We start from the raw sequence: 16,930 nt of genomic DNA, 5'->3' as shown, positions 1-16,930 counted from the left end.
GTCTGGTGAGCCTGTGGAACAATTCTCAAAATAGTATGTTCGAATGCATGAAATTAAATAAATAAGATTGCGAAGGAAATAAATTATATTGAAATAAAGTTACAAAATATAAACAAAAATAAAAATAATTTCTAGGATTGCAGGTTAAGTCCTTGATCTAGAAAGATATGTTGCAGCCAGATTTTGAAGGGCTTTAAATATAAGAGGAGTTTGTATTTTATTCTAAGAGCAATAAGGAGACATTGAAACTTTTTGAGCAGTGGAATAACATGGTAAGACCACTGCTTTAGAAAGATCACTTTGGGAGCTATGTAAAAGAAAGAGAAGAGAAGAGAAACTGGTTATTCATTATATGTTTGAGGTCATATAGATGGCACATTGGATAGAGTACTGGGCCTGAAGTCAGGAAGATTCATCTTCCGGAGTTCAAATCTGGCCTCAGACACTTACTTGCTGTGTGACCCTGAACAAGTCACTTAACCCTGTTTGCCTCAGTTTCCTTGTCTATAAAATGAACTGGAGAAGGAAATGGCAAACCATTCCATTATATCTGCCAAGAAAATCCCAAATGGGGTCATGAAAAGTCAGATATGACTGACACAACCGAACAAACAACAACTGAAGTCATTAATCCTCAGAGTCTTCAAGCCAATATTCTTTCCCATCTGCTGCAGAGGGTCCAACTTAAACTAGACTTGATGACTTCTAAGATCACTTCTATCTCTGAATTTAAGATCCTCTATGACTGTGAATGAACTATGCTCGTTATTATCAGGGATGGCAGAGGATATAGCCAGATTGAGATAAGATCTGAAAGAAGGGTTTCAGATAGATAAAAGAGCAATTAAGAAAGAGCAAGGCCCACTTCCAGGTTAATATACATGTGGTGCAACTAATTTCTAGAATGTACAAGCTACCATTCATGTAGGACTCAGTATAATGGAATGTTTCAGAGGGCACTTTGGGATTTACTAAGCTTCTTTGTGAGTTTATGTGAAATTGGTTACATTAGTGTACATACATGTGATTAACATTTAGTTACTATCACAGGAAGAGTCAGTAATAATCATTTCTGATAATTCAACTTGATCTTGCACAGTAATGAATGAGAATAGTGATTTCCTTGTATCTCAATAAGGCCATAATGAAGTCTTAAAAAAATGACCAGTTTTGTATTAACAACAACAACAAAAAAAAAGATTTCTGCTATAGTTAATGCACACAAGTAAGAGAAATATGGGACTTAAAATATAAGTATAAAGGTCTCTATCCTCTTATTTCTTTCTAAAATATTATTTGTTACCTACAACTTAAAAAGAGATATTCATCATCCAAAAGTATTTATTGCATATTAGTCATATGCTAGATACTAGATAAGGAAGTTTACAGCCATAGTTCCTGTATTGGAGAGTAGGAAAAAAACAGATTAAAAAAAAAGATGACAAAGATAAATGACTAATCATTTTAGGGGAGGGGAAGTAATTCTGAAGGGCACCAGACCTATGAATTCATAGGTTGAAGGAACTCCCAATATGAAAACTTTGTTGAGCAATGCAGATCCCAAATTGCTTTTGTGTCTTTCCCTCTGAGCTACACTCATACCCATTGCAATCAAAGTTTGGGGTTCTTTTAGGCAAGTGGGTTCATGCTCCTAAAATCGTAGCTCATGAACCCCACTTGTGTGTTTCTCTTTGAGTCAGACACAATAATATAAAACAATGACATTTAGTGAAACAGCATCAGAAGAACACTAGCTGCAAAGCATCCCTCCTATAAAACTGTAGCACATTCTCCACTAATCCACTAATATACAGTGTTGGGGGGGAGAGTAGTCAACCACAAAGAGTATAGTAGAACAAAGAGGCCCATGTGGCTCATACACCCCCTCCATTTGTGGATGAGTGAGATACTTCCTCTCTTCTGGATGGTTCTTCTACATAGCTGATTGTCCTCTTGACTACCAAGAGCTCACACTTCACAGAGCTCTCTCCTTTCTACCCCACTTCCTGGGGTGCTTTAAAGGGTTAGGGGGAGGCAACAAACATTTATTCGGTTCCTACTTTGTGCCAGGCACTATGCTAAACACTTTACAAATATTATCTCATTTGATCCTCCCTAGAGAGTATATCTTAGTTTTAAAAAAAGAGACAACAAGGGCATAAATGATTTTTTTTTTCAACTAATGGCTAGCAGTTCTCATTCTAATAACCCTCACTGCAGAACTCACATTGTAAATGGGTAACAAGGTGTAGATACATTTTTGTTCTTCATTTAAGACCTTATAATCTTGCTGTCTATCTTCTGATCAATCCCTTGTCCACCTATCACTGCCACTTTATTTGTAATTTACATTATCAGTTACTCAAGGCATTGAGATGTTGTGGTTTACCAGTCTTGGTCACTTTGTACATACCAAAGGCAAGACCTGAACCTAGATCTTCTTGATTTTGAAAACTCCAGTTATCAATTTTCCCAAACTGCCTTTCAGTTCAGTTAATAACATAAAGAGGAAATAAAGCATATTGGGCATGAAAAGACTGAAACATTACAAATGAGGGATTATGTAGGAGAAATATATGTTAGAAAAATAGTCTGATCAAGTGCAGAGATTAAGGAATAACCGAGGGATACCCCCTTCATCACAGTTTATGAAGGCCCACTCCAGCAGGTCAGGTGAATCTAGTATGGTTAATGGAGGTTATGAAGGAGAATGACAAGGCACGGTTAGACAGGAATGAGTTGTGAAATGGGGATGTTTAGTTTGGAGAAGACTAATCATGAAGGACATGAAAACTGTCCTCAAGTTTTTGAAAGGTTGTAATTTAGAGGAGGCACTAGAATTGCTCCACTTGGCCTCGGAGGGAAGAGGTTGGAATTAACAAAGAATTCAGTTTAGGCTTGATGACAAGATAAAAACTTTTTAAGAATAGCAGCTGTCCCAGAGTGGAATGAGGGACTTCAGGAGACAGTGGGTTCCCCTGTCTGGAGATCTTCAAGCTTTGGATGAACAACAACTCTCTAGTTATGTCATAGTGGGCATTTCTTTCATGTCTGGGTTGGATTGAATGGCTACTGAGGCCCCATTCAACTTTCAAAGTGTGTGTGTGTGTGTGTTTTTTTTTTTTGCTTTTTGGTGAGGCAATCGGGGTTAAGTGACTTGCCCAGGGTCACACAGCTAGTAAGTGTCAAGTGTCTGAGGCCACATTTGAACTCAGGTTCTCCTGACTCCAAGGCCAGAACTCTATCCATTGCGCCACCTAGCTGCCCCTAAAGTGTGTGATTTTTTGAAACATTGTAGGGAATAACCAAACTGATACAATCACGGGTTTATTGATGGTACTGAAAAAAATGTATACAGACTTTACAGAAATAAAAGACAAGACAGGGAATATTTTTTAAAATGCATACTTAAAAAAACTAAGAGATTCCACTTCCCACCAGAGTGGCAAACGTGTAAAATAAACTATAGATAGTATGTATACACTATATATATAGTATATTAAATACATCTAGCATTTATAGTATATAAAGTGTATATGTAATATATATACAGTTGAGCATATAAAGTATATATAACCTACAATCTATAGTACATATTAATGTGAAAACAAAGCACATCAATAAGACTTTCTGAAAATAGAATGAAGACACTTCAAGGACTTTGGAAAACTTATGAGGAAGACATTGAAGAGTGGGCTTTCCTCATGTTTGGAAATGATCTCTAAGTTAGTACCCTCCTTATTCCTAGTCTTGAGGGTGGTCTTGCCTAGATTCAGCAAGAGTTTATCAATCAATAAACATTTCTTAAGAGCCTACTATGCGCCAAGTGCTGTGCTAAATGCTAGGGATACAAAAAGAGAAAAAAGACAGTCCCTTTCTCTCAAGGAACTTATAATCTAATGGAGGACAGCAATGCAAGCAAATACTGTATATCCGAAGCAAGCTATCTATAGGATAAATAGGAAAGAAATAAAAGAGGGGAAGCATTGGAGTTTAGAGGGCCTAGGAAAGGATCCCAGTGGAAGGGGAGATTTTAGTTTGGATTTACAGGAATCCAGGGAGATTAGTAATTGGAGTGAGGAAGAGAAAGTATTCCAGGCATGAGGGACAGCCAGAGAGAATGTCTGGAGCTGAGAAACAGAGTGTCTTATTTGTGCAACAGTCAAGAGATAAGTGTCACTAAAACAAAGAGTATGTGTGGGGAATAAAGTGTGAGAAGATTGGAAAAGTAAGAGGGAGCTAGGTTATGGAGGACTTTGAATGTCAGTGCATTTTGTGGCAGAGTTGGGGGGGGGGCAGGAGGCGGGTGTGACCCGATCAGATCTAGACTTTAAGACAATTACTTTAGGGCGGAGCCAAGATAGGGGAGGGAAAGCAATGACTTGCTAAAGCTCTCCCCCAAACCCCTCCAAATACCTACAAAAAATGGCTCTAAACAAATTCTAAAGCAGCAGAACCCACAAAAAGACAGAGTGAAACAAATTTCCAGCCCTAGACAACCTGGATGGCTGATAAGAAAGGTATATCGCGCCGGGCTGGGAGAGGAGCACAGTTTGGTGTGGGCGCGCAGGCTGCAGCGAACCTGGAGCAGGCCTCAGAGGACTGAATCGAGGGCAGCTGTGGCGGTTTCCAGACTTCTCAACCCATGAATGCCAAAGACAACTTAGAAGGTCAGTGGGAAAAGTCTGTTACTGCAGTGAGAGAAGAAGCTAGATCTCAGCCACCCCAAGGGCAGTGGCTGGCTTCTGACCTTCTGGCCCACAGACTGAGGAGGAATCGAGTGGCTGATCAGAGGGGGATTGCAAGGATCTCTTTGCCAGTGCTGAGGCAGGAATCTCTTGCTTTGCCCGTGCTTGGATCTGGGTCACAGTTCTGAGGGGCAGTCCTGGGGCAAGGAGGAGCGCTGGCATGGTGGAGCTTGTAGTGACTGTGGAGAAGAAACACCTTGCCCCTTATCATAGCACCTTGGAAGAACTGATACTTTTCAGGTCCCTAGAAGTATCTCTGAAAACAGCTGTACAAACCCCCGAAGCTTGGGACAGTACATTTTCCACATTGGAAACTGTCTCTTACCTTAACAAAGAGTTTAAAACTCAAATAATTGGTTGGGATCATGAGCAAGCAGCGCAAAAAGAGTCAGACTATATTATCTTACTTTGGTGACAAAGAAGATCAAAACATACAACCAGAAGAAGAAAACAAAGTCAAAGCTCCTACATCCAAAACTTCCAAGAAAAATATGAATCAATCCCAGGCCTTGGAAGAGCTCAAAAGGGATTTTGAGAAGCAAGTAAGAGAAGTAGAGGAAAAACTGGGAAAAGAAATGAGAGTGATGCACGAAAATCATGAAAAGCAAGTTAACAGCTTGCTAAAGGAGACCCAAAAAAATACTGAAGAAAATAACACCTTAAAAAATAGCCTAACCCAAATGGCAAAGAGGTCCAAAAAGCCAATGAAGAAAAGAATTCCCTGAAGACCAAAATTGAACAAATGGAAAAGGAAGTCCAAAAGATTACTGAAGAAAATACTTCCTTAAAAATTAGAATAGAGCAATAGGAAACTGGTGACTTTATGAGAAATCAAGACACTGTAAAACAAATCCAAAAGAATGAAAAATTAGAAAATAATGGGAAATATCTTATTGGAAAAACAACTGACCTGGAAAATAGATACAGGAGAGAGAATTTAAAAATTATTGGACTATCTGAAAGCCATGATCAAAAAAAGAGCCTAGACATCATCTTTCAAAAAATTATCAAGGAAAACTGCCCTGATATTTTAGAACTAGAGGGCAAAATAGAAATTGAAAGAATCCACCAATCTCCTCCTGAAAGAGATCCCCAAAGAAAAACTCCTAGGAATACTGTAGCCAAATTCCAGAGTTCCCAGGTCAAGGAGAAAATATTACAAGAAGCCAGAAAGAAACAATTCAAGTATTGTGGAAACACAATTAGGATAACACAAGATTTAGCTGCTTCTACATTAAGGGACCACAGGGCATGGAATATAATATTCCGGGGAGCAAAGGAGATAGGATTACAACCAAGAATCACATACCCAGCAAAACTGTGTATAATTCTTCAGGGGAAAAAAATGGTCATTCAGTGAAGTAGAGGACTTTAAAGCATTCTTGATGAAAAGACCAGAGCTGAATAGAAAATTTGACTTTCCAATACAAGACTCAAGTGGAACATGAAGAGATTTGTGTCTTCCAGATAACAAGCCAGTCACCTACCAGCCAATGTCTTCCCATCATCCCCTGGATGCAGCCTGTGCTCAGTTCCAGACAACCTCTTCTTTGGGACCCCTCGAGGCAGGGACAGCTCTACACCCTTTGCCAGCAGGAAGCAGTTTCAGAAGCCAAGACCTTCCCCACTTCCCCCAAAATAATTTGGGTCCCATTTGTTTGAGGGGGGAATGATGGGGTTGGGATCTGAAACCCTAAAAGGAAAAGACCTTGTCTTTGGGATCTGGACCCTAAAAAGGAAAATTCCTGCCTTTGCCTGAGGCTGTAATCCACTCAACTGGCCTTTCATTGTGGCCACACCCAATCTCCTAGTTCTGTTCTGTTACTTCCTGATTGCCCCTGGCCACTTCCCACATTTAATGCTATCCAGACTCCATTCTCCCTTGGCCACATGGTCCAGGTCCCTGGTGGTCTGTTCACCCCAGCTTACTGGCCACTCCCATCCAGATCCTCTTTAGACTCCTCCAGTCACCCCAAACTATTTGGCCACTTCTAGATCCCTCCCACAGTCTTTCTGTATATAAGACCCATCTGGCCTCCATTAAGTTGCTCAGATTCTTAAAATCTAGCTACTGCTACTTAGACTCCTTAAGAGTCTGACCAATATGAGGGATGTTCTAATAAACCTTGTTTTTGGCTGAAAAGAAAAAAAAAGAAAATTACTTTAGTAACTGAATGGAGGATGGATTGGAATTGGGAGAGACTTGAGGCAAGCAGTCCTACCAGCAGGCTATTGTAATAATCACGGTGTGAGTTTATGAGGAACTGCACTGGAGTGATAGCAGTGTTAGAGAAGTTGCAAAGGTGAAATTGACAGACTTTGGACAACAGTTTGTAGTATGGTGGGTGAAGGGTAGTGAGGCATCCAAGATTACTCTTACATTGCAAGCCTGAAGAACTGGGAGGATGGTGTTGCCCTCTACAGTAATAGGGAAGATAGGAGGAGAAGAAGGAAAGGTAATGAATTACGAGGAAAGATGATAGTTTTGTTTTGGACATACTGAGTTTAAGATGTCTACTGGCCATCCAGTTTAAGATATCTGAAAGGCAGTTGAAGATAAGAGATTGAGAGTTTGGGGAATGAGAGGTAGATTTAAGAATCAACATAGAGATGGTTACTGAATGCATGTGAGCTGATGAGATCACTAAGTGAAAGAATATAGAAGAGAAGTGGAACCAGGACAGAACCCTGAGCAACATCTACATTTTAAAGGGCATTATCTGGAAGAGGATCCAGCAAAGGAGACAAAGAATGATGATGGTCAAACAGGTAGGAGGAAAACCAGGAGAGAGAGGAGAGTATCAAAGAAGAGAGAGTGATCAACGGTGTCAAAGGCTACAGAGAGGTTAAAGTGAATGAGAACTAAGGTAAAGCCACTGGATTTGGCAACTAAGACACATATTAAGCATATATCAGAATATATACATTTTTTCCAGCTCCCTCTTCCCTTCTTAGATCATATTAAGCAAACTTCCATAGTCTTTTAGAAGCCTTAGCTTCCATAAAACCTCCTGTTAGTCACCATTCCTAGACCTAGAGGAAGACTTTCCCACTCTCCTTAATTTTTAGTGTTCCCTTCTCATGTTATATTGTATTTCATTACTTTTATAAATGTTATAACTTTTTCCTTCCCCAATTGAATATAAGCTCTATGAAAATAGGGACATTTTTGGCTTTATGCCCCCAGCAGAGAGCACATTGCTTTGAGTGTAGTGATCACTTAAGAAATGTTTGTTGAATTTAACTGATAGGACAAAGTCTCTCTGCTTTCATTCTACAATGATATAGATTCATACAGTACAAAATTTTTAAAATGTTAATTATGCAAGCAAAGTTCATTACTAAATGTATCCAAATTGAATCACTTGATGTAGAGTTTTCATTATAATTCATTTATTAAAATCATTGTCCTCTGTTTAGGTAAATCTCATAAGAATCTTTTAACATGTGACTATTTCCCACTTCCAGGAAAACGACACTTTGAGATTGAAGTAATAGAAAGCAAATTATGTAACACATAGAGCTGAAAGGGATCTTAGCAATCAGTGATTAAGTGATAAGCGATCCTATGTCATGCAGTTCAGGTCAAAACTTAGTAGCCCTGTCTCCTTGTGTTACTTCACTAGATCTCCCGCTTAAAGTGATTTGTTTTGAGAATTTCCCTCCCCACCTTTCCCTCACATCATTGGTAAAGATGATTTCTCCTTCTGTTTCTAGAAATACACTCCATTCAAAAGCATATCCACATCTATTGTGGAACAAACAAGAGGCCCACTCAAATGTATTAGACACAGAAGAAATAGTTCAATGCAGTGACTGAAGATCCCCCCATCTCCCAAGGGCACAAAACATTCATTTCTCTAGGAGCCTTTGGAAAAATGGCAATTGTATACAATTGCATACACACACACATACACACACAGTGGAACAGAAGGTTTGTCCTATGCAACCCAGAGCCTTTGACCCCTGGAGACTGAATTGCTTCTGATTTCCTGACCCCCACCCCCACCCCGGCTTCTTTGCCAAGAGAGGAGAGGGAGGAGAAGGATAAGTAAAACCTCCTGTATATAAATATCTTGGACTGGAAAGCTCCACTTGAACCTCCACCCCCAACTTGGCTTCTCCTCCTATGGTAAGATTTCTATAGCTGCTGAACTCCAGCAAAGGTCTGCTTCTCTACCACTCAGCCCACCCAGGCGAGTTCAAGTTTCGAGCCTGGTCTTCTGCCTGCCCTTCAGCAAAGTCCTCGCCGCTCTCTCACTAGCTTATTCCTGAGTCCCCAAGTCCATCCTTGGACCTAATTTTCTCCTGTCTTGGGTCCGCAGGTCCCTCCTTGGGGCTAATTTTCTCCTGTCTCGGGTCCCCAGGTCCCTTCTTGAAGCTGATTTTCTCCTCTCTCGGGTCCCCAGGTCTTTCCTGGGAGCTGATTGTCTTTCCTCTCTCGGTCCCCAGGTACCTTTCCTGCGCTGACTCTCTCTTCTTTTGCACCCACCGTGCCACGGCAGCCCGAGAGCCACCTGGCTGCGCCTGGGGCGGGAATAATGAAGCGCAATGTGAAGAAAATACTGCAAGCCCCCGGAGAAAATAAAGAACCCCAGGGCGTTGCCTACGAGGAGGTGGAGAACGAAATGGATGCCTCAGAAGAAGATGTGTTTAAGGTAAAGGGGACTCGGGGCGACTGGGAAGATGCTCTGAAATTTGGGTCCCTTCCCTTCCCTACACCGAACTTCCTCTAGTTCCTTCAGAAGTTTGCATAGGTGGCAACAGCAGACATGGCTTGGAAACCTGGGAGGTGCTGCGCGTCTGCAGTATTAGGAAACAGATTAGGAAACACAGGTGTAGGGGGCGCAGAGAGGAGGAGAGTCTTTTGTCCCGGTTTTTCTTTAGGTTCTCTCCTTCATACCCCTTGCTCCGAGGTCCCAGCTCCTGCCTTACCTTTTGAGGATGGGAGAAATGGGAATGATCCAACCAGGACCCAGGTCCAGGAACTGCCCAAAATAACCCGAAGGGAAGGAGGTAGGGAAAGGACTCTGGCTTGTTCTCTGAGAAAAGAGAATCCAATGACCTTGCATATTTCCACCAATACATAATGCATACTTGGATTTGTGGGTAAAAGCAGTCTTATATGTATGCATATGTGTGTACATACATATGTGTGTCCATAAATGTATGATTGGGGGAGGGCATTACCATATTAAACTCTTGCCCAAAACAATTTAATTAGAAGTCCATTTCAGAAGCTCCTGCGAACTGCTTTTGGCAGGGAGAGATTTGGAAGAAGCTATATCCTTTATAGAATAGTTGCCAATGTCTAAGACCATATCTCAAAGAAATCCTTACATTACTGATATAAATAGGGGACCAGAGATAGGCTGATCTGAACTTATCACTTTCTCTCTCAATGATTTCCTTTATGCCAGGCTCCTGACATTAAAAAGAAATTCCATCCTTCTCATCTGTCTCAGAGAATAGTCAGGTCCTTTCTGTGAACTTTTTCTGTAATGATGAATACACATGAGGTAAAAAATGCTTGTTAACTGACTTAGTAGAGGGATGTGGCAACCACAGAAACAGCATATTAGTAAAACTTGAAGGCGAATTTGGCAGCATCTTTCCAGGAATGTGGCATAGAATCTATGCATATTCTAAAATGTTGCCTTAGCAACTTCCTTTCCTTTGTTTTCTCCAAAAAAAAACTTTCTATGAGGTAAATCATTTAGATGTTTTCTTTTGTGTTTGGGGGGTACATTGATGAATTGGCACTAGTTTGGTGAAAAGAAAGGTTATCTAAGAGCCTATTAGTGAAAAAAAAAAACAAATGGCTCAATTCTTTTATCAAAAAATCTCATCTCAATTTAAAAAAATAAAAACAATTTGCTTTGTTATTGTTGTTTTGGAAGTGACTGTAATATATGGTTTCTAATTGACAGAGTAGAGATCAGGGACTGCAAACTTTTTTGGTTTAGTGAACTCTCAGATGAAGAAACACCCTGTATTAATATTTTTAGAGAAGAGGAAATTGATGCACAGAGAGGGTAAATGTTAAACAGGGTTGCACAGTAAGTGACTAAGGCAGAATTTGAACTCAGGTCTAATACAGGGTGGCACCTTCTCTGCAAGTTAGAGAGTTGCCAAAGAGCACTAAGAGGTCAAATGACCTCCCCAAGTTCAAACAGTCAGGATGGGTCAGAGACAGAGCTTGAACACAAGTCTTTCTGGCAGATTAAGTGACTTGCTTTGGTCTCACAATTAAGAAGTGCCAGGAGGCACTGGAGCCTCTGTCCTGACTGACTTCAATTCCAACAATTTCTCCAACACAGTTTTGGTTTTGTTTTGCAGAGATTAGGCAAAGTCTTCTGCAGGTATTTAAAATATTTGAAATGTTTAATGTGAAGCTAACTTAATGCCCTTATACTAGATGCTACATGAGTGAAGCTGTCATCATGTGATAATGAAGGGCCCATCCTTTCCCACCTTAGTGTGGTCATGGTATGCAGTCTATTCTGTCTCTGTCTCTATCTCTGTCTGTCTGTCTGTCTCTCTGTCTGTCTGTCTCTCTATCTTTCTCTCCCTCCCTCCCTCTGCGTGTGTCTTTATCTCTGTGATTGTCTTTCTGTACCTCTGTGTTTCTCTGTCTCTCTCGCTTTCTTTCTCCCTTCCTGCCCACTATTTTACCCCTTTCTTCTCCCCTCTTCCCTCCTCTTTCTGTTCAATTCTGTCTTTCACATGCAAACACACACACACATACACACACACACACACACACACTGCCATAGCAGTTAGCAGAGAACTACTCCTCAATCTAAAACACCAAATCATTTCAGCACTGAGCCACTACATAGCCAGTAAACAGCCAGGAAGCTTAGAAAGGTTACCATCCTCCAAAGCCTCAACCTTGAGGTGATGACACCTATCACCAGTCCACCTTCCCTACATCTTTTAACCTCTAATCCTTGGAATGAAAATATCACAGAATTAAAGAATCTCAGAGTTGGAAGGAGCCTCAGAATCCATCTAGACCAGGAATTCTTAACCTTTTCTGAATCCTATACCCCTTTAGCAGTCCATTGAAGCCTATGACACCCTCTTCAGAGTAATGCTTTCTTTCAATTCATAATCAAAGGAAACACTAGATTTCATTTAGTTTTTATTGAGAATAAAGATATATTTTCCCTATCCAATTTCATGGGCCCCTTGAAGTCTATAGACCTCTAGTTAAGGATCCTTGATCCAGACAAACATATCTTTTTTAGTACCAAACTCTAGTTCCTGTATTTTTGTAAGTTAAGCAAGTTTATAAATATACTAGCTTTTAAGGGTTGAGATCATTATCCTCAACTGTTTCTAAATTAATTATATTTATTAAAGAATGGTGTGATTTTAAGGGCATTGAAATATCAACCCTCCCCCAAATTTCTCCCATTGGCTAGCTAGGATATATGCACACATATGTGTGTCTGTATATGTGTCTATACACACATGTGTATATATGTATGTATACACACATATATGTATATGTACACACACACACACACATAAAATCCCAACTGAGTAAAGATATTACCTTCACATAGTCACTATTAAACTGTGAACGTATTGACTGGAAGCAAAAAAATAACTGTTACGTAATTCAAATTGTTTTAAACATCCCATGAACCCTTTCAGTAATCATGTAATTCCTCCACACACAAGAGCCAAACACTGTCATATTTCTCTCTCTTTCTATAGAACTTCCTCAGTTTTCCTCAGTTCCTTCCCTTCCCTTCTGCTGTCTTTAGGAAATCCTATATTTTTGTTTCCTCAAGGCTTTGTTAGGTAACAAGATTCAATTTGTTTTATATTTATTTGTCTACCTACCTTGTGTCCCCTATTAGATCATAAGTTATTTGAGTGCAGAACTTTGTCTTATTCACTGAGTAGCCCACATGATGCCTAATTCAGAGTAACTGTGCTATAAATATTTGTTGAGTTAAGAAAGGCAAGCAGGAAGGAATTGTACTTGAGCCCCCAAATATGTACTTTAAAGTGAACTTTTATTTTTACTTTAGCCAAATAGAAAGAGTAACTTTAAAATTGTAGGCACTGGTGCAGGACCAATAAGAAACATTTTTAGTTGGGAGGCTTTTAGTATTTCTGTTTTGACAGCTTCAATAAGACTAGTCTTCAACCCTCTTTATATTAAATTTATTTCTGCAACAGAGGCTCACAGACTAGTGTTATTTTTTCTCTTTCAGATGCTTTTTGAAAAAATAGTTAATAACAAAATATTACTATAACATGTTCTAGTGGAGACTTAAAATTTTAATTTAAGCCTTTTGATTTCTCCCCTTTTTTCAAAGCTAGAAACTTATAAATTGATATGGTGATAAAAACCTTGCCAAGAGAAAATAGCAGCATTTCCCATTTTTGAGTGGATTCCCAGTGACAGAAAACATGAAATAGCACTGCAAATTTCCAAACTTTAGGAATTTCTTTACTTCCAGGGTAACCCTGAATTGTAAAGAATCAATCCTTGTGCACTCACTCATAATAGCTGCAGTGTAGATGGGATAGTTACTGTGCATTTGGAAAAGGAAGTGGTAATTAAAAAGAATCAGTATTGCTTCCTCAAGAGCAAGGCATGCACATTAAACTCATTCCTTCTGATGGGATTACTAGACTGGTAGATCAAGGCGATGTTGTACCTAGATTCTAGAAAAACATCTTACAAAGTCTGATGTACTATTTCCGTAGAAAATAGCTATGACTAGCATTTTGCATTACCCTTTTGAGGCTTATAAACTGAATGCCTTGTTTGATCTACATAGCAACTGGAAGCTAGGTGGCACAGTTGATATAGCATTGAATCTGGAGTAAGTACTAGCTATTTGACTCTTGATGAGTCACTTACCCTCTGTTTTCCTCATTTTCATCGTCTATAAAATGGGGATAATAATAAGTGGGTAAGTGGTACAGTGGATAGAGAACTGGTTCTGGAGTCAGGAAGATCTAGGTTCAAATCCAGCCTTAGACACTTCCTAGCTATGTGACCATAGATAAACCATGGAACCTCTTTCTACCTCAGTTTCCTCAACTGTAAAAAGGGCATAATAAATGGCATCTACTACCCAGGCATTGTGAAGATCAAATGAGATAATATTTGTAAAGCAACTCACAGTCCTTCCTTCCTTTTGCCCTTCCTTCATTTCTTCCTTTCTTTCTTCCTGTACTGTTGTAAGGATGAAATGAGACAGTGTTTGTAATCAGCTTTGCAAATCTTTGGGTATTATATAAATCTTAGTTAGTATTACTATCACTGTTATTATTATTATTGCTATTATTGCCAACCTTATAAAGTGAGTACTATTATTATTCCCATTTTACAGATGAGGAGGCTGGAACTGAATGACATTAAGTGATTTATTCAGGGTCACAAAACTTAGTGTCTGAGCCACTTTATAGTGCTGTAATTAGGTGGTTTTGGAATTGGTTGAATGGCTGTACCCAAAAAGTATGCCTTGATGGAGCTATGTCTATTTGCAAGGAGGTCATTAGTTGAGTGTCCCAGGTATCTACCAGTTCTTGGCCTATACTATTTAACAATTTTGTCAGTTACTTGAATAAAGGCATAGATGCCATCCTTGTTACATTTGCAGGTAACAAAAAGCTAGGAGGGATGTTGAATTACAAAATAAGGCCACAAAAAGTGCTCAAAAGGGAGATGGTTGGGCTACTTTAATAAGATGAAATTTAATGGGAATAAAATTAATTTCTTACACTTGGATTTTTAAAAACTCAAGTGCAGAAGTACGTGTTGGAGACTAAACAGCTTGACTGAAAAATACATGGATTTTTGTGGAATGCAATATTGATGTATTAACAATATAATGAAATTTACTTTTAGATTAATGCAACTTTAGGATTCATTAAGGGCCATTCATTACTAAATTGGAAATAGTCCCACTAGACTCTGTTCCTGGTGGATCCACATTGGAATATGGCATTCCATTTTAGGTGCCACCTTTTAGGAGGTATATTGATCAGTTGAAAGGAAACGGAAGGACCATAAGATCACACTATATTAAGATGAATAGAAGGAACAAATTTTTTAACCCGGGGAAGAAAAAGACTTCAAAAGACATGACATCTATCTTCAAATAGGTTTATAAGTATTTATATTTGTCTAAATTTTTTCTAGAAGAGGGGTAGATTTGTTCTGTTTGGTCCCAAAAGCCAGAACTAGGAACAGGGAGAGAAAGTTGGAAAAGGGGCAAATTTAGGCTTGGGATAAGGAAGATTTCCTTGTACTTAGAGCTATCCAAAAGTGGATTAAGTTACCTTAACAAATAAGCTTCTCCACAGTAGATATCTTCAAGCAAAAGTTTTAAATTCCTTTTACAGTACACATTAAATTAGATTGCCTCCTTGAAGTCCCTTCTAAGAACATAATTATATAGTATTAAAAACAAAAGATTGGGCTGATTTAAAATGTATGAAACAGACCAATCTGAGTTTTATTCATGTATGATGTCTTCACCCACTTCCAATTTCTTTCTTCAAGAGAGAATTGCTATCTTTTCCTTATTTTTTTTTTTGTCATTACATTCCCATTACTTGGAATAGTGCCTGGCAATTACTAGGCACTTAATAAAGGTTTGTTGATTAATTCATTCATCATGAGTTTTCCTTCTAGTTTCCTTCTTTATTTCCCTCTCCTTCCTTGCATATCCATTAAAGTAACATAAAGACTTACTAGGAATATTTGATAATATAATGATGATAATGATAAATTATGATGATGATGGCTAGCTGTATATCGCATTAAGCTTTGCAAAGAACTTTACATATGCTGTCTCACAACCATGTAAGGTAGTTGCTATTATTACCCACATTTTATAGATGAGGAAATTGAGTCTGAGATGTTAAGTAACTTCTCCAGGGTCATACAGTTAAATATCTGAGGCAAGACTCAAACTCAAACTCTTGAAAATGATTGATAATGAGCTTTTTTAAGGGTTATTTGATTTCCCCTATGCCTTTGTTAGCATCAGAGTCAGAGTAGAAGTTTGAAAATATAAAGAAAAGAATCTGGAAATACCCTATAGATAATGAAAAATATATACAAAATACCTTTGGTAATTTGCTGAAATAAAATACTTCATTTTCTTTTTCAACTCCAAGATAATTTTTTTCAAAGGTTATAACTGAATTACATGAACAGATGCATAATTTGTAATCCAATAGAAATTTTAGTCACACAAGATCCTAATTTGTACATTAAAATTTTTTTGTCTTAATGAATTACAGCGGTATTTCCATGAGCACCTGATTCTGGTACACACTTAATAGAGAGTGTAATTGAGTTGTTATTGACATCAGGTCTCTGAATGACTCTACAAATTGCTTTTATTGGCTCCATTAGATGGGATATGGTTTCCCTATTCTTGCCCAGAGACAACATAAAACATGAAACTTAAAATCATAGGCTAAAAACTCCCGCTGAATTCAGCAAAAAAAGGGAATGGAGCGGACATTTTTGTTGGGGGTGGCAAATATTGAGGAGAATTGAATACTAGATAGATTTCACAATTTATCCATTATTGTATACATGTAAATTTTGAGAATGCCCTTACCCAGGGATACATGCTACAGGCATAGATTTTAATAATAACTACTACATAAGACTCTTTGTAAAGTCAAATATGGTGAAGGAATTTCTTTATCCTATTATGAGATAACAAATAAATTTGGAGAGGAACTTTTTTAAAATATTCAGTCCTTTTTTTTCTATGGAAAAAAAACCCCTCACTTATTTATTATGTATACAACAATGTCCTTTAGTGCTTTCAGCACATTAAAAACTTTCATTTCAGTTGTTGATTTGTATTCATGGAAGGTAAAAGTACTTGAGAAATCACTGATCCTGTGTCCTTTTCTTCAGTTTTTAGGTAGGAATATGCTGAAACTAGGGCACAATGGTGTACTGAAGTACCTCAGTTTGCTTTGTTTTGTGTTTGACTTTTAAAATCAGAAGCATTAAATGTGTATTAACACAGATGTCAATGTAGCCTCGTTGTGAAGACTCCAGTAATGAATCAGTCAAGTATCTGCTTGAGAAGAATCTTGAAATATAGTTGTTTTGGGCAGAAATTTGGAAGAACTGAGGGTGTTCACAGGCAAGAAGATGAAGATACAGAGAGACA

General features: G+C 38.5%; 1 protein-coding gene across 1 annotated transcript in view; it reads left to right on the top strand.

The window, feature by feature from the left end:
* The first annotated feature begins 9,289 nt into the window (after positions 1–9,289).
* LOC114054025 (transient receptor potential cation channel subfamily A member 1-like) overlaps positions 9,290–16,930 on the top strand; it is a 75,152-nt gene continuing 67,511 nt past the window's right edge. Inside the window, exon 1 of the mRNA XM_027877101.1 lies at positions 9,290–9,406. Within this exon, the coding sequence (XP_027732902.1) occupies positions 9,290–9,406 (117 nt within the window). The remainder of the gene's footprint in view (positions 9,407–16,930) is intronic.

The sequence above is a fragment of the Vombatus ursinus genome, unplaced genomic scaffold, assembly GCF_900497805.2.
Source record: "Vombatus ursinus unplaced genomic scaffold, bare-nosed wombat genome assembly UNPS02014812.1, whole genome shotgun sequence".
Classification (NCBI taxonomy): Eukaryota; Metazoa; Chordata; class Mammalia; order Diprotodontia; family Vombatidae; genus Vombatus; species Vombatus ursinus.
The sequence above is the reverse complement of the archived record's forward strand: the minus strand, read 5'-3'. Positions and strand labels throughout refer to the sequence as shown.